This window comes from Chamaea fasciata, unplaced genomic scaffold, assembly GCF_029207755.1.
Source record: "Chamaea fasciata isolate MVZ Bird 193981 ecotype frontalis unplaced genomic scaffold, bChaFas1.0.hap1 SCAF_7, whole genome shotgun sequence".
Taxonomy (NCBI): Eukaryota; Metazoa; Chordata; class Aves; order Passeriformes; family Sylviidae; genus Chamaea; species Chamaea fasciata.
In genome coordinates, this window is record NW_027094092.1 from 57296157 (window position 1) to 57318966 (window position 22810).

Consider the following 22810-nt stretch of genomic DNA (forward strand, 5'->3'; position numbering starts at 1 on the left):
CAACCAGAGAGAATTATAGCATGTACATTTCTAAGTGACTAGAATTTGTAAGTAAATTAACCCTATTTTTCATGCTAAGTTGCAGGCAACTGCATATTTCATTCTAATTAGGAAAAAAAAAAAACCTAAGTGGGGAGCAGGGAAAGGAAAATTCCTCTAAACTGCAATTCAACCTTATTTATCCATTACCCTTCTCTCCTGTATGATAAATACTTTATAGAAAAGCAAGACAGAATTTTCATTTATGTCCTTCAGAAAGATTTCAAAACTGGCTCTTTTTCAGTCTCCACTGCAGAAACCTTCAAATTAATTTCCAGATCAGATTTCCTCCAATATGCAATCTGTCACTCTGCCCTTGCATTCGTATTAGCCTCTGGCTAATCACTCGATCACTTATCCTTTGTTGCTCACTCTTTGTTTTTGAGAGGAGTCCTATTTCACTGAATTCCCCCCTAAGGAGGGAGCCAGTCCTGCACCAAGAAACTTGTGCATGCTGAACATTTGTGTGCATCTTTCCTTCTTTCTCTGGGCATAAGGGAAACAATCTCACCTAGTAGGATTTTTTTTTTTTTAATATTCTCTTGCTTGTTCTACAAGATGAGTAAGGAATATTAAATAATTTTATTTATATCCTGATGCTTAAACAAGACCTGAATCTTGTGCATGAATCTGAGCAGGATAACCATACTAAATACAGTTTAAAAAGCCAAATTCTGCTTTTAGTTCATTTACAAACACAGTTTTAATTCTCTTCAGGAGAAACAAGCCTTATAGCTTTACTCTGTGTAACTCTGCAACACACTACAGAGTAAGCAAAGAACAGGGTTGGCTTGTTTGTGTTTTTTAAAGATGAAACTAAACCAAGAAAAACTAAAACAATGTGACAGTCTTTTTCTACTTGAGGAACCAAAAGCATAGAATGTGACAGGCAAAGAGTCACATATACTTTGCTCCAAATAACAATCTGCACCTCACTTCCCTCAGCTCTCCTTGGCAGCTTTAATGTGCAACGGAAGGAAGAGATTGCAGAGCCACCTGAGCTGTGGCACAAGTGAACATGACAAAAAGCACACCCTTGTGCTGATTTACCCCACTCTGAAATACTGACGTAAGACACCTATTCCAGCACTGAGGGACACAGGTTTCCTGCAGAACTAACCTTGTGCAATGGCTTAGTCTGCGGCTGCAGCAACAGGGGGGATGCCACAAGGGCTGAACTAGAACTACATGAGCAGCCTTCACATGGTCACTTCCTAATTTTCAGGTTCTGGAGTTGCATGTATTGTGTTAGTTTTAGGTAGTTTTCAGTATGCACCAAGAGCTACTTGATACAGAACAGTTCTGAACTTCTCAACAGGACTTGACACACCAGAAATCATAATTATGTTATTAGTTTATTATTCTGTAAACTTACATTGTGTTGAAAGTAGTAAGAAATATTGCTCTTTAAATACCTATCACTTTGCCACGATCTGAAAACTTGGTATTAGCTCTTTGACAGAAAAAGCAAAAATTTTATTAAAATATAAAATAGAGTAATTGTTTTACACTTCCATCACTAGAGCCTGCAGTGCCAGCATAAGCTGTGACTCTATAAATACACACAGCATGCATACATTATTCAGAATGTGTGTGCTGTGCTACCAATACTGCTTAACACCGAGCATTTGTGCCCCTATCTGAAAAAAACAGCTGCTAGACTAAAGGTTACTTTATAAATAGTCCTCAGACTACCTCTTCTGAGGTAGCCCAAACTTAAAATACGTAGGTTAGCAGAAAAAAAGTGTAACTTTTTCTTATTATCCTACCCAAAAAGAGACCAAGTGCTGAAGTCCACATCAAGGATGTCAGAGAATGTACAATAAACTTATAAGTAAACATAGAATTTATGGTGATAAATCCCCTCAAATCATTTCATTGAAGAGACTGACTCTTCAGGTCAGCTTTTCTTCATCTGCCACTGTAGATGACCATACTAGAGCCCTATAAAGATGTCTTGCATTTTTAAGCACTGTGCAAAGATGGAAACAAGCTCCCCTCAAAACTTCCCACAGGACAAGAGAGGGCAGGTACTGGTTTTAATATTTCCTCTTAGTGGAAGTATAAAAAAGAATGTTGGGATAATTCATTTAGTTTTAAATGTAGATGTAGAATGGAGTGTGTGACAGAAGATGTAATCCTTGTTCATACGGAGAAATTCCAAGAAAATGAAACATGTTTGCAGTTTCTTTGCTTGTCTTCCTACTATGAAGATTCATTCTGATGAATTTCTGCTCCCCTGCTTCCATTTCCTTCTATCTTTAGCTTTTACCTGGATTAGTTTGGAACTTACCTAAGCAAGCTTAAAAAACAAACAAAAAATTTCTTCTTATTCTACACAGAACACACAGGAAGATTTATTTTGGTAAAACTTCATTAGTTTAATTATATATGTACATTTATGCTAAAATAATAGAAAAGTTTCCTGTGCAGCTCATCATATATTCCATTCTGCAGTACAGCTGCAGGTTGGGATTATTGTTGTTGTTTTGGGGTTTTATTGTATTATTTAAAACAAGCTTAATATTCTTTACAATATCAAACCTTCCACGAACCACTCACTGCAATAGGAAAACACAGGAACATGGGTCATCAATTGTTAAATTAGTACAGGAGCTGACAAACTTGCCCTTAATTAAGGCAGCTCTGCACTGGAAATCCTCACTTTGAATCAGTCAGGATAATTAAGCTTTCAGGTCAAAAGCAAACCGCACTGTGAAAACAAACATTTGAGTTTGTTTGAAAACAGAATTTGATTTCCCATACTTAAAGGAAGCTCAGTAATTTCTTAAGGTATTAAGGACGTAGGTCTCAGCACACAACAAGCTGTATTTTATTTTATTCCTCCATGACTTGCACGATTCATTAATTTTCAAAATTTCTGGAATATTGTTCTCACTGATTATCACGGTTATTCCCATCTGCCCCCTCAGTCTGAAAAAAAAGTTGCTTTCATTAAGTTTGAAACAAATTTTGCGAACACGTTTAGAACTAAATCGCAGAATGGATGAACTTGGTGGGGGGAAGAAAAAAAAAAAAAAAAGAAGAAAATCTTCTGATCTGCAATTAAAAAAATGTCCAATCAGCTTGATAAAAGAGAGGGGGTTTTTTGTCTCTGCACAGCACCTCTAAGCAGGCACTCACAGAAAGCACACAGACACACACATGTATATATATATATTATATATATATCTATTTATTATTTGTTGTTGTTGTTGTTACGTGGCGGGGAGGTAAGTTAAATATTTCACCGTTCACCGCAGAAAAACAAAGGGGAGGGGATGTGGACTAGAGCAGGAGGAGCTGGAGGTTCCCGAGGCGCCGGGCTGCCGGCAGCTCTCCCGGGAACGCGGCCCAGGCCAGCAGAGGGTGGTGCTGCTTTTTTAAAATATCTGCTTTGCACAGCGGCAACGCCCCTCGGTTGATTCCGGGAAGCTTGAAAAATACGAACCACGCGACTGTAAATACGTATTTCGGGTGTCTTACACTCCCAGCAAGGTCTCTGTGTATTGTCTGTCACCTTGAGTGTATTAACAGGCCATAAAATCTACAGAGCAGCATCACCCATTGGAACGATTCCTGTCGCTTCCAGGCACTGCCTGCAGCATTCAAGCAGTGCCGAGGATAAAAATCGCTCCAGGGATACAGAATGAGCTTTTTTTCCTCATTACTGATTCTTACAAAGAAGAAAAGTGTGTACCTTCGAGGACACGTTATCTCCAGAATATGGAAACAACAAATCAAAAAGTTATAGAAATTACACTGAATTAAACCATATTTATATGAGAAAACAAATAATTCTTTGTAAAATTAAGATAGCTTTCTGGAAAGTTTAGTTCTAAAGAATGACTGCAATGGCAACCTGGGTACAAGCCAAGGCAGGTTGTCTGGAGAAATTTAAAACATATATATACTGCAAAAATTCTCAGAGACCACCTAAGCTACATGGTGGTACCACAGGTTCCACTGCAGCACTTAATCCCACTGCTAAAAAATTTTAAGTGATTAAACTCCTGTTCTCAGCAGTTTGGGCTGATGTTTGTGTGCATCACAGCCACCAGGCCCTCTGGGCCCAGCCATAGCTCAGGCAGCAGTGACCTTCAGCTGACAGTGGCAGCCCCAGCCCTGGGAAGCACGCTGGAGAACTCCACATGCTTCCTGCTAGACCTCAGTGCTGGGATTTGTTAGTGTTGGCAACGGGCTGAGAGTTGCTCTTGTGCAATACTTTATTGTGTTTGTCTCCATTTTTCCACCAGCCTTGCTAAAAATCAGCCCTTCTCTAACTTTATTACACATGCTTTAGGAGTCCTGAAGATTTTCTCCTGGGTACGCAGCTGTGGACTGTCCTCCTTTTCAGTCACATCCACAGAAAGGACAATTCTAGGAGGAGAAATTGCTGTCCTCCTTCAGAAAGCACCTAGGAAGCTGACAAAACTTCCCTGGCAGAGGAGAGAGAGGGCTATGTGATTCCCAGCCACAGCTTTGGCCCACTGTGCCTCATCCATCACTTACTAGAAGCACAACACCATTAAACAATAGCAGGGAATCCATCCAACTCCAGCTGCTCCTGGGAAGGATGGCATGAAGAGCCAGCAGGGCCACGGAACTCTGCCTTTCTGACAGCAGCCTCCCTCTCTCCTGGTGTGCCTCCAGGCCTGCAATTCCCCAAGGGCTCTCTCCCTTCTTTGAGGGCACCTGACACAATCTGGGACCCTTCAAGCTCCTCTTCTTCACAGCAGGTGAGAAATGCACATCGGGAAGATCACTCCAGAGAAAGATGTGTGTGACAGGACAGGGTTGGGAGGAGCAGATGAACAAACCTGAACATCCTGGGAAGTGCAATTTGACAGTTCCCTTTTTCATGTGCTCTTTGCACCCACACACACCAACCAGCCCTGTCAGGAACAAGGCAGTCCACATGAAACCAAACACTGGTTGTGTACATTAAAGGGCTGCTGGATTGGGTCAAAAACTAAGAAATGGAATATAAAAATTAGTAGCACTGGCCATCCCATTCAACCTTTCGTTTTCCCTCATTAACAAATACCTATATTGCAAGAACAAGAACATACCCATTATAAGGAAAGCAAGGCAAATGGTCTCCAAATTTAGTCACTAAGCTCTACATATTCTTCAAAGTCTTTTGAAGTATGGTATTAAAATGACTCTAATTTACATTTGGATATTGAAAAGTTAACTCAGTATCCCACTGCATCCTTAGTTAACCTTGGTACTTTATTGAATTTTGGTATTTGATTTGTGTTACATAGATTAATTAAATGCCTTCCAAGGGACAATTAAAAATCTGCAGGAAAAGTTGAATAGTCATGTTAGAGATGCATGTTAAAATTCCAAACAATGTACTTGAAATCATTTTTTTCAACCTTAATTTGACCAATCCCGCAGCTGTACAAAAATGTTTATTTTTTTTCCTTGGGTATCCTGGTAATAGAAAATGTCAATTCCCTTATCTACACAAATCCCTAAGTGTATGCAATTAGAATGTCAAATTCAAATTTACACATTAAGCTTTATTTTAAAAAAAAACCCACAAAGACAAATTGGAAAGCACAACTATTAAAATTATTACTAAAATGCTCTCTCCACCACAGATTAATGTAAATCATTTCTGCACTTAGACTATTTTTAGAAAGGATCGGAGCAAACTTTTTAAAAAGCCCAGACTAGATGGAGATAGTGACAATAACCCTTGTAAAGCTGCTTAATCACAGGCCATCTTTCATTATCTCATGCTCTCTGATCACTTCTGAAATAAGATACTGTATGATGCAACCCAGGTCTGATTATGGAAGAGGTAACACAAAACAATTTTATTTTTAGCCTTCCCCTGAAATCAAAGATGTTGACAGAGTCTGGATGTCTGCCCAACGCACACCACATTCCTGGTTCCTTCAGCCAGACAGAAAAACAGAAAGAGGGGAACACTCCAAACCAGCACAACAGGCAGAGCCCAGGTTTCACACTTGATCCCAGCATGGATCCCATTCAGGACAAACTACACACTTTTCCCATGTAAAATCTACAGAAGGACCAGAAAGACAAAAAACCCCTCTTTTCTTTCCATGAAGCTCTTTAAGAGTCAAGGCTGTGTGAGAAGTGACCTCACCATATCTTCTTTTTTTTTTGAGCCTGTCAGCCTGCAGTACAGTCACCTTCAGAGCAGGTTCCTGACAAGGGGGACTTGGACTGCAGCATCCAGCATGCACTGGTTTGGGGCTCTAGAGTTACTGAGCTAAATTATATTAAGAATGGCACAGAGGAGATTATGAACTGTGATGAGGAAGAAATGAGAGTCATATTTCCTTTGACAACAGAGTCTTGTACAGGATCCCAGAATCTCCAGAACCTCCTCTGTGTATCCCTCCTTCTCTAGTACTGTTTATTTAGAGGTCCACCCAAATGGGAAAGGAAATTAAAAGATTTGTTCATTGCTACAGAACATCCTCTAAAACCTGTATGAATAAATAGTCCCTAATCTTGGAATTGCTATGGTCACTCCTGCCTAAAATTCATGCTTGGATTTTTATAGCCATTTCATTTGGGCAGCTTTCATTATATTGGAACTTTTAGTATAAGAAAATATTCCAAGTTTATCGTGAAAGCACAGTTACTTTGTCTAGTTCTAGGTGTTTACACAGTGACAAAAAACAGCCATCATTGAATTCTCTGGACTAGACAGGTAATCTTAAAGGAAAGAAGAACAGCACTGGAATGCTGTTTCCTTCTGCTGATGTATGCGAACGTGGGTATCTGCTTGGTGATTCCCTCATTTAAAAGAAAGCATCCAAAACATTTACAACAAAAGAAAAATTAAAATTGTTCTATTAGACTTCAAATTGCTCTGTCTACTTACAGACAAATAATTTCTAAATACTTAGTGACTGTCAAGTCTGTGAGCATACCTGAGTAAGAGTTCAAGTACAAAACCAGGGAGTGTTATTTTATTGTGCCATGTACCAAGGAAGACAAAATACGAACAGTGGAAGTGGACAGCCCACATGATGTAAGTCAGGAAGATAAACAACTCCCCCAAAAAACACAAGTTATTGAGCTAAAAAAAGAAAGCTCCCATTAATGCAGAACATATGAAACATCATAGCTAAGTAAACATTCAGTTGCTGCCCAAATCACTAAAATGCATAAGCAGGTTCCAACAGAGAAACCTAAAACACATGACCTGATAAAATGCAGCTACCAGATACAGATGTACAGAACAGCAGAGAGGAGATGCTGCTGCTTCCTGAGCCCCTTTCAGTGAGCAGTGCAGCTCCAAGGGATGTGCTCCACATCCTGGGATGCAGCAACATCAAACCCCCAGAGTTCCCCCATCCATCCCACAACTACAGCCCTTCTGCTTAGCACCATCACAAAAGCCTTTCCCTTAAGTTTTCTGCCTTATTAACCAGTTTCTTAAAAACACTTTAATTATTGCCTTTGGTGCTCATGGAACTTTGAACCCTGTCACACAGTTAATATTGAACAGATGAAGTCTCTTACCTCCAATATTCTGGATAATTATTGTAGTTGCAACAAGGACCTATAAAAAAATTGATTTCTTTAGAAAGGGTAAGGATAACTGAAATCACATGTCTATAGCGGGCATAAGCCATATGTGCATTATCTTAAACACACCAGATGTAGCAGTGATAACAAGTCCTGAAAGGAAGGGAATCTTCTCCTTAGTGAGGAGTTTAACACATGGAAACCAGCACAATCTTCAACAAACATGGAAAGAAAAATTCTTCCTGAAAATATAATATTTTTATTCTGAAACAAAGCAAGCGTAATTATACAGTGAAGCTTGTTGTGCAGAAGAAAACAAAAAACTGAAAACACAAGTGCATTCTAACTGATATCAGGTGAATACAAATAAAAATTATCACTTATCTCTGAAAAAACAGACAGCAGAGATTTGTACAAGCTCAAGGATACTTCCTTACTCCTAAATATTTTTGATTGTGAGGAATGTCCTTGCTTTTTTAAACTTGTAAACCAGATAGACTTTCCCTTAGCACTTGTGATTATTCATACTGGACTGATATGGAAGCAAAAATGATCACAGGCTATTCAAAAGCTTGTATGAATCCAAAAAAATTTCATTTCCAACTGAAAAAAAAAAAAAACTTTAACGTGGCTATAAAGTTTTCCCAATGTTTTCTCTTGAGTTTAGCTCTAAAATACCATGATCATCAGCTTCAGTTTCTTTCTACCCACTGCTCTTCTTGATAAAGGACATTTCCAAAATGAGTGCTGCCATTAAGTCAACTCGGAAAAAAATTAAGCTACAGTAATGAGAAGAAGTACAAATCTGTTTTTTTGAAAAAAGTCATTACAGATTTTAAATTAATTCAAAGTCAGTTCAAAACTCACCAAGGAAAGGAAGGAAAAAAAATGATATCTTGGAATTTGCCATAGATGGAAAGAAATAGTTCAGACCTTTGGAAAGGGAGAATCAGCAATCTTCCAACAGCAGAATATTTCCATTCTTACAAATCTTAGAAAAATACATTTGAAAGGAAATCAGCAGGTTGAGCATTTGCTCTACTTCAAGAGTAGTTAACCAGTAGTTTGCTCAAACTAAGCTGCCAGTTCAAGCAAGGTTCTACACTGGCCTGGCAGTATCATCCCCTATGCGTGAGGGAGAGGTCAGTACTGCTGCAGAGAAAAAAAAAATAATAAAAAAAAAGGTCATCTGTGCCTGACTGAAGTGAGTATTCAGGGGCAGATGAGAATTCAGAATGGTTGTGGTGAAGTAGAAAACCCTAAAAATCAACAAGATCAGTTAAAAACAAGGCATTCAGACCTCAGAAAAATGACTTAAGAATTACTGGATGACAAAGAGAAAACAGTCTGAGAGAACACAATCAGAAGCAGCTAAGCCTGTCCTGCAGGCAAGTTTTAAGAAAAGTGTATAAATATCAAAGATGCTTCAAGTGACAAAGACAACTGTTCCAGAAAACATCAGTTTACCAGGAAAGCTTGGTGAATTTTGATTATTTTATCAAAAGAACAGCCTCCCAACACAGAAATATTCCAGTGCTCTTCATGCACACTGAAAATAAAAGGCCAGATAATTTTCAGCATGGATTACTTAAACTGCGAATTATGAAACAGTATATTAATAAGAATTAAAAAAAATACACACATTGACTATGATGGGAAGCTGTGAAATCTCCTTCACTTAAGCTTTTAAACAACAGATTAGACAAGCATCTGCCAAGAATGGTTTATGTATGTTCAGCCCTGCTTCAGGGCCAACATGGAGTAAGACACATTTTAGTTTCTTAAGCTCTACATTTCTGTGACTTTTTCAGGTAATGGCTCATGGTTAATGTGTACAGAACAATTCCTGTGATAAAATAACTGTGTCTTATGCCTTGCTATTATCAAGGTTTATTATCTCTTGAAGTCGATCACTTTTTAATTTGATCAATATTGATCCTCAGACTATACTCATCTGCCTATTACTGCTAATGGAAGCCTTACAAACATCTGATAGCTCAGGTTTAATTCTCACTGACATTTAGATATGAGAAAACAGTCTCTAGCCTGTTAAGCTGAACTAATTTTAAAAAATTTGCATTTATAAGTAAAACATTAAAATCACACTTGTGTGTGGTAAAAACCTGTTTTCAGTAGGGTGTAACTGGAACACAGAGCATAGAATTCATAACATTAAATGTGCAGTATACACAGGCAGTATTTCCGGTGTACCCACTGTTACTGCATAATATCACTATTAGGAAAAAGAGATTCAGAACACTCTACAAAATAATAATAGCTAACATTTTGATTAGTCTTATATCAGCACTGGTTAAGTTTGATGGAGGTTTTGTCCAGTTGCTTTTGTGGGTTTGGTTTATTGGGGGTTTTTTGGGGTTTTTTTTGTTTTTTTTTTAAACCATGAGATAAAACTAGTAAGATACATTCATGTGAAGAGCTTATTAAACAAAAGGAAACAAATAATATGCATTATATGTACTCTTAGTTATTCCTGCTGTGGAAATGACATGAAAAGCCATCCCTTATCTTAGATCCCTATTAAATGCTGAAACACCAACAGCAAATCCATCATTTACCTGTCTCTTAACACTTCTACAACAGAGGCAGGACTGTATCAAATCTGAACCTTGAGCCAACCTGACAACAATGCCAGTGAGCAGATTTCTACAGGCAACTAAAAGTGAACACTGACAGGAGAGCAGCACAAAATCCTGCATTTAAGGAGTGTAAATTTAACTGAAGTTGGGCTTCCACAGAGCAGACATGTGAACTGAAACCAAGTGAAAAGTTTCAGGCTGTAATGGATTTTTTAGCATACTACTACAGTGTCAGTAACATGCTACTTTTATCGTTTATGTCTCTTTACTATGCAAACAACACTTGCACATCAGAAGCACGAGACCATGAAGAAGAACAGAGGTAAAAATGAATACTCACCCTTCCAGCTGATCCAAAAGCAAACAGGCCAAGGTCTTCATAAGAAGTGACAGCTGTTGGTAGGGGAAGAAAAGAAAAAAGCTAAAGTATCTCTAACTTGAAAAAGCTCTTGAAAGCTCTATTTTTGGCTCTTTCTTCCCCTTTTTAAATTAATAAAACTCAGAATTAAAAGAATATTTCATAGTATTTTTTAACTTACAAAATAGCTTTTATACACACCTGTACTCCTGCTACAAAATACAGCTCTATGCTCAAACATTCAGAGACTCTTCAGAAACTCAATTTAGCATTTCCAGTTGCAATATTTAAAATACATTAGTACATTAATGGCAAATTGCCTTCTCCCAAAGATTTTCTTTGTGGGTGAAGAATTATGAAATTAGCCTTAGCAATTCGATATAAGATATTTCCGTATTTTATTTCTTAAAACAGCAGGTTTTTTAAAATTGGGATGACAACAGAGGATACATTTTCATCTTTCTACAAATATAAACATTACCATCTTTGCAGCTTTTAAGAACGAGGCCCTATCTATTTTCAAGAGAGCTGAAGGTAAACACCTTCTTTGGTTGAAATCTGTTATTTAAAAAACCCAAAAGAAAACCCAAAGCAAAACAAAAATCCTGCCCTTACCTGCACCCGACTGACAATATTACATTAAAACAGTTTGTGGTTTCCTGCATAATTTTCCTGAGTTTTAGCTGAAGCTCACTTCTCTTATTGCCGGTAACTCAAAACAATCCCTTCTCAGAGAGAAGGAAGTCACATTAAAGCCTTTCATTGTTACTCTGTATTTTTTTTTGCATTACTCTTACATTGTTACTCTGTATTTTGTTACTAGAAACTCGAGCAGTATCAAAGAGATAAAAGCTTTCTGAGAAACACCGCTCACTTTCTTGGGATGCAATAAAACAGCTGTGAATGTCTCAGAGGGTAAAATTAATCTCAAACCCACATAATTCCGCTGTCAGGACACTTGGTTTCTCTTCCCTGGTCCTGTTTGGTACTGCTCCTGCTCCTGTCACACCTTAATTGAGGGCCCAGCTGTGCAAGCTTAGCTTTTCACACCTGAGTGGAGCCCCATTCTCTGAAGTAAATGACACAAGACCTGGGGGACACAAGGACCTCACAGAGATCAGATGACAGGACTGGAGCCTCAGACTTGCCCAAGCTCAGGTGGTTTTATTTCACAAAATCACATCAGTGCCCCAGAGGGGGAAAGAACAAAACAAAAACAAACAAAAACCAAACTAAACTTCACAAATTTTCTCATCTGATTTTCTCACGGGCAACGTTTCCCATTCTGCTCTACCAGCACACTATGACAGGATAAATGAAATGACAATATAAATAAAATTACAAAATTACATGAGCCAGAGTCAATGTTCAGCATAAACCTGGACTATCTCTAACAGATATAATTAAACAAAAAACATGCCTTACTAAATTTTACCCTGTGTTTTTCCTAACTCCTATTTGTTAAGTAGCTGATCACAAAGGGGGGGAAAAAAAGCATTTTAGATAGGTATCTTCATTGCCATTAAAAAAACAAATCAGTAAAGTAGTAAACATATTTAAGAGCAAGTGGTTTTTACTGCGTGGTAATAAATATACAGCACACATGTGTGAGGAGTTATCAGCGAAGAGAACAAATTTTCCCACATAATTCCAAAAGAGCAACATGAAACCTTAAAGTATATTCTGTAGTGTAGTTTCTGTGATCAGTTTAGTCCTGTGAACACTGGGAAGACCTGTTACTTGATCACACTACTTCTGCAATTTTAAGAATATGTGGAACAAAATATTTAGTGCAATTTACATAAAGATAAATAAGTTCTGCCTGATTAGCTTAATTTCTATCATGTTATTACCACTCCATGGAAATTATCCCTTTAAATGTGAAGGGGGCAAGTATAGTACCAGCAATATTTGTGACTAACTCCTAAAATGAAAAGAAAAAAACAGCCACAAAACTTCCAAGTGCATCCCACTTAAATTCCCAATTCCACTACTTTACAGAGTAAGCTCAGGCTTTATCAGCCCAGAACAAAACAAGTCATCCTGAATTAACACCAGGACCAGCACTGATTCCACTAATCTCAACTCAACACTTGACACTTGGGAATATATATATATATTTTTTTTGCTAAGCCTTTTTGTCTACATAAATCACTTGATTTTCTTCAAGTCCAGACCAACATAAATGTGTAACTGAAGACACTTCTTTATTTTTGAACTGCAACAAAAATGCCTGTGCTTAATAAATCCTGGCCTCTGTTTAAAATGGAATTAGTATTAGTGCTTTCTTTTCAGAAGGTGTTTTATAGGTCATCTCCTTCCCAAATAATAGTTTACAAACACTTTCCACAGTTCCTCTTCACCGCCCTTTGAATTTTTCTAGCTTGGTTTTAATATAAAAACACTAAAATTTCCTTCCAATTTTTTCCCCATGGATTAACTTTAATATTGTAACACTGTTTACAAATTAATATAGATTTTTAAAAGAAAAAAGTTTAATTACCTACTTTGGAATCAAACACATACAGAGATTTTACTTTGTCAAAGTACAACAGGTTATAGACAGTGTTTTTTAAAGACAGTGTACCAAGGAAAATCTTGGAATGCTATCAAACATTTAATTACTTCAATAGCTGACAGGAATCATAGGAAATATAATCTCAAATCTTATTTGAAAAAAATCAAAACACAAAAGGTCATAAATCCAGCAAACTTATCCAGATATAGCTCTGGTGCAATTCCTACCTGCCAGCATTAGGTGATAACAATTATTAGTTTCAGACAAGAGAAATTCTTCATCCTGACACTTCAGCTGTATGCATTTCAAAAATGCCTTCCTGAGGTGGACTGTTGCCTTTGGACAAGAACTGAGGGTTAAACTGTTCTTGCATATCAGCCCTCTGAGCTCAGAACATCCAAACTCTTCTTACTTCAGTAAACCTAAATCCTTAGTTTCCCCCCCCCCATCATAATTCTTTTGCAAAAGTCTCTTTATTTTTTCACTAGAAAACAGCTTAATATCACTTAATGCCCATAAAATACAGAACTTTCCACCCTGAAATAAGAGGTTAAAAAGGCCATTAAAATTACCTCAAGCCTCCCCTTTTTTTGTTCCTCTTGTACCTCTCTAGCTGCATGTTTGAGGTTCTGATTCCTTTCTGATAGGCAGCACTCCAAAAGGAGAAAAAAAAATTACCAAAGACTTAATCCCAAATGAGCAAGCAGCCAACAATCCCAACCATAAAAGTAACCCTACCTCTGAGGGGTGTTTTTTAAGAATGTATGAAGAAGATCACTCAACAGGTGGGGACAGGAGCAGCAGATCTAAGAAGCATCAGGAAGCAATCATCTGGAGAGACCAAAGGCAGCTAAAGAAAACAAAGCCAAGGAGGAAAGAAGCAGAAGCTTTCTCCCACCACCTCTGAAAAGAGAGGAAAACAGATGAGAGGGAAACAATAAGCAGGGAGGTTTCCTGCTGTAACATGATCTTTGTGTAGAGAAGTCAAGGAACCACTCAGTTGTTTCAGTAGCAATTAAAAGAAGCAGGAATTAAAACATGAGCAGATTTGCCTGCAGGTGTTAGAATGGACTGTTTGAACTGTCTCAAAGCAGTGCAGTTTCCAAGGACTGCAACAGCACTTCTCATTCAGCATCAAAATTGCTCTATAAGCTGCATCTATAAGGCACCACGAGAATAATGATAATCCAATATGACTGAAAAACCTGAAAGGTATCAATTTCAAGCCATGGACAAAAATATATGTACTACTCCTAGGAGAATGAAAGGCTGCTTTTTTATTGCTCTTAAGCATTCACTGAAAGCAAAAGCACACACTGAAGTAGTGAGGTTCAGCCAGCACCAAAATAATTTTCCTGCAGAAATTTGCTCTCTGGAAAGAGACGCATATGGAAAAAAAAATTTAAAATTTAGAAACCAGTCAGTTTGGCACTGGCTTTGCATAAAAAGACTCAAACCCCCTATTTTTAAATGGCAGATACTAATAGTTAAAAACATTAAGTATTTCAAGGTCAGTCAATCAGACACCACTGTCAACATGCTGTTAACTGCAATCTTTATACTGGGTCATGTCTCTGTGATAAAACTGAGGAAATATTTCAGAGCTCACTGTTAGATAAATCCTTGTCACTTACCAGTCTGAGTGCACATACTGAGCAGAAGAAACACAGAGTAAGAAGCAAGGCACGCAACAATCAGCAGCAAGATACTAAAAACCACAAAATATTCACAATTAAGCACTTTTACAGCACAATGCACTTTCGAGCTTTAAAAACGCTACTCTTGCAAGAACTAAGCTACAAGATTTCCTCATTTTATGGCTTGTATCTGCTGACTGGTTCACGTGGTCTCTGATCTTCCCAATACTTGCCCAGTTACCCTGACATATGGATTACAGAATGGTCATAACCACGGGAGTTTTGTGTGTGCACATATAGACAAACACACATCCTCCAGTGAAGTGAAACCAAAGCTTAGGGAACGGTCAAAGTGACAATTCCAGTGACTTTGGCCCCACTACCCACAGGTTAGCATCTGCAACAAGCAAAAGTGCAAACAAAAGCACAAGTTGATTCACAGTTTTCAGCCACAGATCCATCCTATTCCACAAGGCCCACTCCTGGAACTAAAGGAGATCACAGTTTTGAAAGGAAAATATCAATCTATCAGGAGGAATGGCCAAGAAATTGCCACCCTGTGGCAATTTAATGCAACGCCTGTGTAGGGTTTGTGTCAGGTCAGATCTGAATGACTAAATCAAAAAGGGGAAGATCTTAATCAACAATTCTAAAAGGCACAAGCTACTTATTTCTTCCTCAGATTTGCACAGGAGTCTCAGTAATCAAGTTTTATTCAATTTAAACCTACAAGAGGAGTTTAAAAATGAGTATATGTAAAAACTGAAAACTTACCTAAACCCCATGATCCCTGTGTGGGCCATAGCATAGGATAAGCCAAGTATCCCACTGCCCATGATTGCATTCATTAAGTTAAACACTGAGAAAGCAAAGGAAGAACCACGACTTGAAGAACTCTGTGAAAAGGACAAAAAAGAAAAAAAAAAAAAAGAAAAAAAAAAGTACAATTAGTGGAAGAGGTGTTTTGATCTTTCCTAAACTGAAATTCAAGGGAGAGAGCAAGAATCAACGTTCTTTAATCTAAAATCTCACTTCTCATTCTAAAACGACGCAAATCCTTGTGCACACGCGATGCCGCCCCTTAAGCATCTCAAGACGCCCACAGCCTTTGAGCACAGCGACAGCGGAGCGGAGAACGAGCCCAGCGAGATTCACGGCTCGGAGCAGGCTCTCCCCGCGGGCTCGCAACAGGGCCGGGGGCACATGGCAGCACTTCCAAGACCTCAGCAAGCAGGGAGTCGAAGGGATCGGGAGCAGCGATGGGACCAGAGACTCATTCCCCCCTCCCCGTGATTACCCCTCCCCGGTGCTGTCACCCTGAGCCGCCCCGCACAGCCCCGGTCCCGCCCGCCCTTTGAACCCGCGCTTCTCCTCAGCACCCAGCGCAGCCCCCTCAGGGCGCTCCCTCCCCGCCGCCCCTCACACGCACGCTGCCCGGTGGCGGCGGCAGCAGCGGGGCGGTCTCCCCGTCCTCCTCCTCCTCCTCCTCCTCCTCGTCGTGCTCTTCCCGCCGCTCGCGGGTGGAGAGGTACCAGCCGCGGGCGGGCAGGGGCCGGACCCGCCCGGACCCCCAAGGCGGCGCCGCCGCCATCGCCCCCCGCGCCCGCCGAGCGCCTCTGAGGGGAGCGCCGGGGGCGGAGCCGCCGGGGGCGGAGCCAACGGGGGCGTGGTCACCATTGAGGGGCGGGGCTGTTGCACCCCATGCCCGCCCCGCTGCGGGGACAGGGGGCGGGGCATTATAGGCGGGGTATTGTGGGCGTGGTCACCGCCCAGGCCCCGCCCATCCCGGCGCAGCGGCGATGACGTCCGCGCGCGGCGCGCGGGGCCCGGCATGAGGTGAGGGCGGGGTGAGCGGGGGGAGAGAATTCCCTGAGGGGAGAACGGGATAAACGGGGATGGTGGTGGTGAGGGGAAGGATGGCGTCTCTCCTTAGGCACCTTGGAAAGGTGGTGGCGGTGGCCTCCAGCCACACCCAGCTTTGCGGGCGGCTTTATCTTGTGGGTTTAATGCGGCACCGAGAAGCGACAGGATGAGAGGACATGGCCCCAGTTTGCGCCAGGGGCGGCTTAGTTTGGACATTAGGAAGAATTTCTTCACAGAAAGGGGGATCAGACATTGGAACGATGTCCAGCGAAGTGGTGGAGTGACTCCTGGAGGTGTTTAAGGAAAGATTGGGCGAGGCACCCTGTGCTGTGGTGGGTGTTCGGTCACAGCTCGACTCGATGATCCCACAAGTCTTTTCCAGCCTATTCCATTCTCTGGGAACCACGCCACACGTTTCCACCCCCAGGAAAAGCACGGGGATGCTCAGGCCTCTGGAGGAGGGATTTCTCCTGTGCAGCAGACGTGAGGAATGCAGTGTGTCTTCCTGAAGGAGGTGTGCTCTGCCAAAAGCCTGGCTTAGGGAAATGGGCTGCCCGGGAGATGTACGGAGTCCCGGCGAGGAGCTGGGATTTGGGCGGGACAGGGATGGGAGCAGAACCAGCTTGGCAGGGTTTGGGAACGGCAGGTTTGTGAAGAAGAGAGAGCACACAGCCTGTGTTACCCTGGAGAGGGGCAGGGCTGAGGGAGGCAGACAAGAGAACCAATTTCCCTGCAGAGCCTCTCTCTCAAAACAGGCTTTTTAAAAAGTCAGGAGAAATGCCAGCCTCCAGCACCATGTAAACCATTGGTTCCTGCCTTGGAGCGGCCAGTGCCAAGGCAGAAAATTGGGCCCTTTTGGTTTGTCTCTAGTGGAGGAAACCATTTAGAGAAGTGTAAAGCCACTTTTCAAGTTCCCAGCCCGTGGATGAACCGGGGCTCAGTGGCAGGAACAGACATTGCTGATGCTTCTCTGGACCTTATGGGGGACATTGCAATTAATTAATGACCTTTCTGGCATGCACCTCAAAGATCTTACAGAGCATGGAACCACTGGGGCATGGGAGGCAGAAATCACCAAAGAGTGATCATGACCACTGTTGCTAATAACTGTTTTCTAGCAACCACTGCTTGGTAATGAATTTTACCAGACACAGGGGGGATCCAACAGGAGTAGGATCAAGACAGTAGAAGTCTTTCCATTTGGCTTACTGAGATTAATATCACATTTATTAGAACAAAGAGAGGTCATTGTTTTTTGGCAGGAGGGGATTAGCTCACCGCTTGAAGTCAGTTAACGTTTGGGTCTAAAAGTACGTTTGCAAAATAACAGAAATTTGCAGCATATATTTCATAATAAAGGGCTTTACTAAACTATTGTGGATTGTTTGGTACAGATGGAAATTCTGGTTTAAGAGAACAGCAAATCCATGTGATTTGCAGCCTTTTAAATGGAATGATTACGTAATGTCTATAAAATGAATAATTTCTCTTCTAGGACTTTGTGGAGATTGGGATACTGTGCCAGACTACTGAAAACTAATCATTTTAGGACAGCTGCATCAAATACATCATTTCCAGCAGTTTGGATGCTATTGGCACAACATTCTGGCAGAATACCTGGGCTCTTTGTAGTAGTTAAAAAAAACACTTACTTCACAATGCCCGAAACCGTGGAGGATAAAACTAATCCAGAACTGTATTTGCCACATCCTGGAGTGCGTGGGATGACACTGCTCAACAGAGAGGCTTTCAAAAGGACAGTGGTGGTTCCAGCTCTTAAAGTCAAGAAGGAAATTGTGCACAGTGTGCTGAAGTCCCTAAAACAATCAGTGCTGCAGCGTCCCGGCCTCAAGCGGGTGGTGGAGGATCCAGAGGATGAGTACAGTAGATTTGTTATCCTGGATCCTCATAAAGTACCAGAATTCTCATTAGGAGAGTCAGAGCAGCAGGTCCTGAAGCAGCTCAGTGTCCCTCCTGAGGTGTCCAAGTACCAGCTGGAGCTGACCTATGAGAATTTCAAGTCGGAGGAGATCCTGCGAGCCGTCCTTCCCGAAGGTCAGGATGTCACCTCTGGGTTCAGCCGTGTTGGCCACATTGCTCACTTGAATCTCAGGGATCACCAGCTGCCCTACAGACACTTGATTGGTAGGTGAAACAGCTCCTCTCAGGAAGGCATTTGTGTCATTAGTGTCTTGTTAAAAAGGCACTGTGTTGAGGGGCACGGTTCTCTCACAGTGTGGTGCTCTCACTGCACTGAGCCCTGGGCCAGGGTGAAGTGCGTGCCTTGGAAAGGTCACAGCTGCAGCCCCGAGTCATTAGAGGGAGGTTGTTCCAACACACACTTACTTTAGTTAATTTAGCTGTAAACAGCAGGCTTGTTGTGGCTGTTGTAGGACATTAAAATGTCCTGGTCCCTTAACCATAATTATCTCTCACCTTTTTCTTTCAGGCCAGGTTATAATGGACAAGAATCCAGGAATCACCTGTGTAGTGAATAAAACCAATATTATTGACAGCACATACCGGAATTTTGAAATGGAGGTGCTTGCTGGAGAGAACAACCTGGTGACCAAGGTACAGGCCTTTTCCTCCTGGTATTTTAAATTTAATGTGCTAAAACCCAAAGGCACCTTCTGGAGAGATGTCATGCGAGGGTGCTCCTGAGTCCCTTCCTTTCCACAGTGCCCTTCCTGACACCTGTCTGAGCCTAAGGGTTGGCTGCTACTTCTGCATTCCTTTGTCCTGGTCTGCCAAGGGCAAATTCAGCCATAGGGATCAGGAAGGCCTGTACTCTTCCATGTTCACAGCCTAGATTTAATGATGTGGATTTGATCTAAGAAAATCCAGTTTCCTAATTTCAGCAAGCTTTGTACAGTGGCTGGTACAGAAGTTTCAATCTCACCATCTTTGGCACTTAGGCAGCATTTTGCCTTTGCCTTTTTCGTCTCCTGTTAGCAGCAAGACAAACCTCCTGTCTCCTCTGCTCTGACATTTATCAGGTGTAATCACTGTGTAACTGCCAAGTGTTCTTCACACAGGGTTTCTTGTCTGTAGCTGGAAACTTGGCCACTGCTTCCACAAAAACATTTTCTCTTATCTGTTAGCAGCTTTTTACTTTCAAAGGAGAAAAAATGTGATTACCAAAAAAAAGGTTGAATAGCGTGGTGGAACATCCTGTTCATGCAGAGCGAAGGCTGCTGGATTGTCAGGGCAGCAGTGGCAATTGAATATTATGCAGATGGTGTCACCACACATCTGGCACACCATGGAGCTGCATCCAGAGACACTTTAGGGTGTTTCTTGCTGGCAAAGCCAACAATGTGGTGATCTGGATCCCAACTTACTGTACTTTGGAATCAGACAATTCCACATGCTGGTGCAAAGAGAGTGTTACCTTGCATCCCATTCTCATCTGAATAAATACTGTTCCTTTTCAGGTCTGTTCTTAAGATAGTGGTCATCCCAAAGCTTGGGTTTGGATCCATTTCTAGACTCTGTCACCCTGGGAGATGAAATACAGTATTTTTTTTCAAGCTGCAGAACTGGCTCCCAGTGGCTTTGAATTTGGCTGACGGTTCCTGTTCTTGGGCCTATCATTCTCAGACAGTTATTTACTGTGTGCACTCCACAAAGGAGGGCTTGAGGCATCTTTCCAAGGTCTGCTTTCAATAAAGGAGTTGTCAGCCAGCCACAAAGCTCTTGAAAACCCTCAGGTTTTTTTAGGGTCATTTTAAGTTGCTGCTTTATTTCTACCTGGTGATTGAGACCTACATAAAGCCAGCCTTCAGGGTTGACACTGGGGACATGGCTATTGTTGATCTGTTGTTTTAGGATCTGTTTATTTGACTGCTTAGTTGATCCGTTTATTTAAGATTCACGTGTGCTACCAGTGGGACAGTGCTGATGTACAGGTTACCTTTCGATAAGCCACCTTGGTTTTTAATTTTCTTAATTAGTGATAACCCTTAAAATCTGCCTGGCATTTCAACACAGGGGCTTAAGCAAATGTTTTGGACTTGCAGGTCAAAGAAAACAACATCTCCTATGAACTGGACTTTTCCAAAGTGTACTGGAACCCGCGGCTGTCCACAGAGCACGGCCGCATCGTGGGGCTGCTGAAGGCCGGCGACGTTCTCTTCGACGTCTTCGCCGGGGTCGGGCCTTTCGCCATCCCGGCAGCCAAGAGGAAGTGCCGAGTGTTTGCCAACGACCTCAACCCCGACTCCTACTCCTGGCTCCTGCACAACTGCAGGCTCAACAAAGTGGACACCAAGGTACAGGCCTTCAACATGGACGGCAGGGACTTCCTGCGGGGGCCCGTGAGGGAGGAGCTCAGCAAAGAGCTGCCGCTCCTGAAGGAGGAACAGAAAACCGCTTTCCACGTCGTGATGAATTTGCCAGCTCTGGCCGTGGAGTTTCTGGATGTTTTCAGGCATCTCTTGGTGGGGGAGCCCTGCAGCCCTGCTGGCCTTCCCACTGTGCACTGCTACGGGTTCTCCAAACACAGCGACCCGGCCAGAGACATCCAGGAGCGAGCGGAAGCTGTGCTGGGAACCTCCTTGGCCGGACGCTGCTCCACTTTCCTGGTCAGGAATGTGGCGCCCAACAAGGAGATGCTGTGCCTCAGCTTCCAGATCCCAGCAGATGTGCTCTACAAGAGGCCCTGCCCTGATGAAGGTAAGGAGCAAACCTCCCCTGTGGCACTGGGATTTCAGGTTGGTCCCACCTGGTCAGCCCCGTGTGTGACGCTCCAGGCGTGTGACAGGGGGGTGGATGTCTGAGCACAGAGGTGGCTGGCAGGACAGAGTGCCTGCACATGTGCAGCAGCTGCAGGGCTTCCTTGCTGTGGTAACAGCAGCCTGCTCCTCTGATCCCAGCAGGAGCCTCCCCAGAAAAATGGTGGACTGGACAGGATCACCCCACAGGCCATAAACCAGACCTTTATGCCTCAGGTTGTGCACTGGGGGAGGATGGGGACTCAGTGATCCTTGTGGGCCCTTCCAGTGCAGGATATTCAGTGGCTCTGTGATCTAATGCCAAGCACACGTCTCTATTAGCTCAGTCCCTCAGAACTGGAGCTGTGTTTCTGCCCAGATCAGTGCACTTCCAAGGGACTGGTCCCAGCTCTGACCTTCTCCTTGTGCTCACACAGACTCAGTGAGGTCTGGAGTCACCACATCAGCAGAACCAGGTTCTGTACCTGATTCAGTTTAACTGAGACATAGATACCCTTAGAGATCTTCAGTGCTGAATTTGGTTGTTTTATGGGGGTTTTTTTTGTTTGTTTATAATTTTTCATTTGTTCATAAAGTACTTGTAGAAACTGGTTGGTTTCATTGATCTTGGGCTTTGTACTACATGACAAAGGGAGCAGAGGGAGGCTCTCAGTCTGAAGGTACATGAACTGGAGGAAAGGAGGTTTTTATAAAGCTTTAATGCCATGAACCTTACATTTATGCTGTTGTTGGGTAGCACTGAGATGTTGGTGAAAATGTAGCTCCATAAAGGTTTTTTGAAAGTCTTTTTCAGCATTCAGTAAAGACCCCCCATTATTGCTCTAAGAGTTTTTTCATTTGTGACTATTAATCTTGATTTTTAGCTCTCATCTCTTCCTGTTAAATCCCTTAACAGAGCTCCCTGTTCCAGAGCTTGTGGTTAGGTCAGTCTGTTTACTGTACATTAAATAATTTACCTTTTCTAACCTTTTCCAGCAAAACCAGCCTCGAAACGTCTTTGTACCAGCCAAGACTCTTCAGAAGAGAAGGTACTGAGTTGAAGAGCAGAGCTATGGTGACTACCTTAGTATGTGTAAAGGATATTTGGGGTCTCTCTCTTTTACCCCCTGAGTTATAAGGAGCAGACCTGTGTTCCCACTGAGTTGCAGCTTTCCTTTGGGAGCCTTGCTTCCTGCAGTCACCGTTTTTTCTCATTGTGGGATCGATTAAAATTGTTGTCACTACAAAAAAATAAACCTTTATTCTTTTATAATAAATGTGTTTTGGTACTTTGCTGCTCCCTATTGTTTCATGCCCTGTGCTAACTCAGTGGCAAGGCCTGGGGTAGTTTTCTGCTGTAGCATATTGATAATGTGCAAGTTGTGGGGAGAACAGATTTTTATGTCTTGTCAGGTCTAGGAGGGTGACTTACATAACCCCTGCCCTGGACTCTCCCTGACAAATGTTTCGGTTTCAGAATATTGGATTATGGTTAGCAGATGCACAAACAGCTCTTGTGTAAGCAAGGTAACATTTCAAAAGCTTAACCTGAGATACCA

General features: G+C 41.9%; 2 protein-coding genes across 5 annotated transcripts in view; one reads left to right on the plus strand and one right to left on the minus strand.

The window, feature by feature from the left end:
• The window catches only part of SLC38A6 (solute carrier family 38 member 6), a 35345-nt gene extending 19081 nt beyond the window's left edge, over window positions 1-16264 (minus strand). Inside the window, exons 1-5 of one of the 2 annotated variants that reach the window (XM_066189013.1) lie at window positions 16103-16264; window positions 15448-15569; window positions 14671-14744; window positions 10501-10553; window positions 7558-7597 (exon numbers count right to left, since the gene is read on the minus strand). In XM_066189013.1, the coding sequence (XP_066045110.1) occupies window positions 7558-7597; window positions 10501-10553; window positions 14671-14744; window positions 15448-15569; window positions 16103-16264 (451 nt within the window). Of the gene's footprint in view, window positions 1-7557; window positions 7598-10500; window positions 10554-14670; window positions 14745-15447; window positions 15570-15705; window positions 15766-16102 lie in introns of those variants that run through there. The other variant, XM_066189014.1, reaches the window with a different exon arrangement.
• A 172-nt stretch (window positions 16265-16436) lies between these two features.
• On the plus strand, window positions 16437-22540 carry TRMT5 (tRNA methyltransferase 5). Of its 3 annotated transcripts, none has more exons than XM_066186940.1 (5): window positions 16437-16509; window positions 18032-18681; window positions 18986-19110; window positions 20559-21213; window positions 22248-22540. In XM_066186940.1, exons 1-5 carry the CDS (start codon window positions 16505-16507, stop codon window positions 22310-22312), a joined length of 1500 nt encoding a protein of 499 aa, XP_066043037.1. In that variant the 5' UTR covers window positions 16437-16504; the 3' UTR covers window positions 22313-22540. The 3 variants fall into 3 exon arrangements, with proteins under 3 accessions (XP_066043037.1, XP_066043038.1, XP_066043039.1); XM_066186941.1 differs by having other exon boundaries at window positions 18032-18591; XM_066186942.1 differs by lacking the exon at window positions 16437-16509 and adding an exon at window positions 16588-17050.
• Window positions 22541-22810: the final 270 nt, after the last annotated feature.

Coding starts and splice junctions, on each gene's coding strand:
- TRMT5 (XM_066186940.1), top strand. Junction 18,682..18,985: donor GCCCTACAGACACTTGATTG/GTAGGTGAAACA, acceptor TTTTTCTTTCAG/GCCAGGTTATAATGGACAAG. Junction 21,214..22,247: donor GAGGCCCTGCCCTGATGAAG/GTAAGGAGCAAA, acceptor AACCTTTTCCAG/CAAAACCAGCCTCGAAACGT.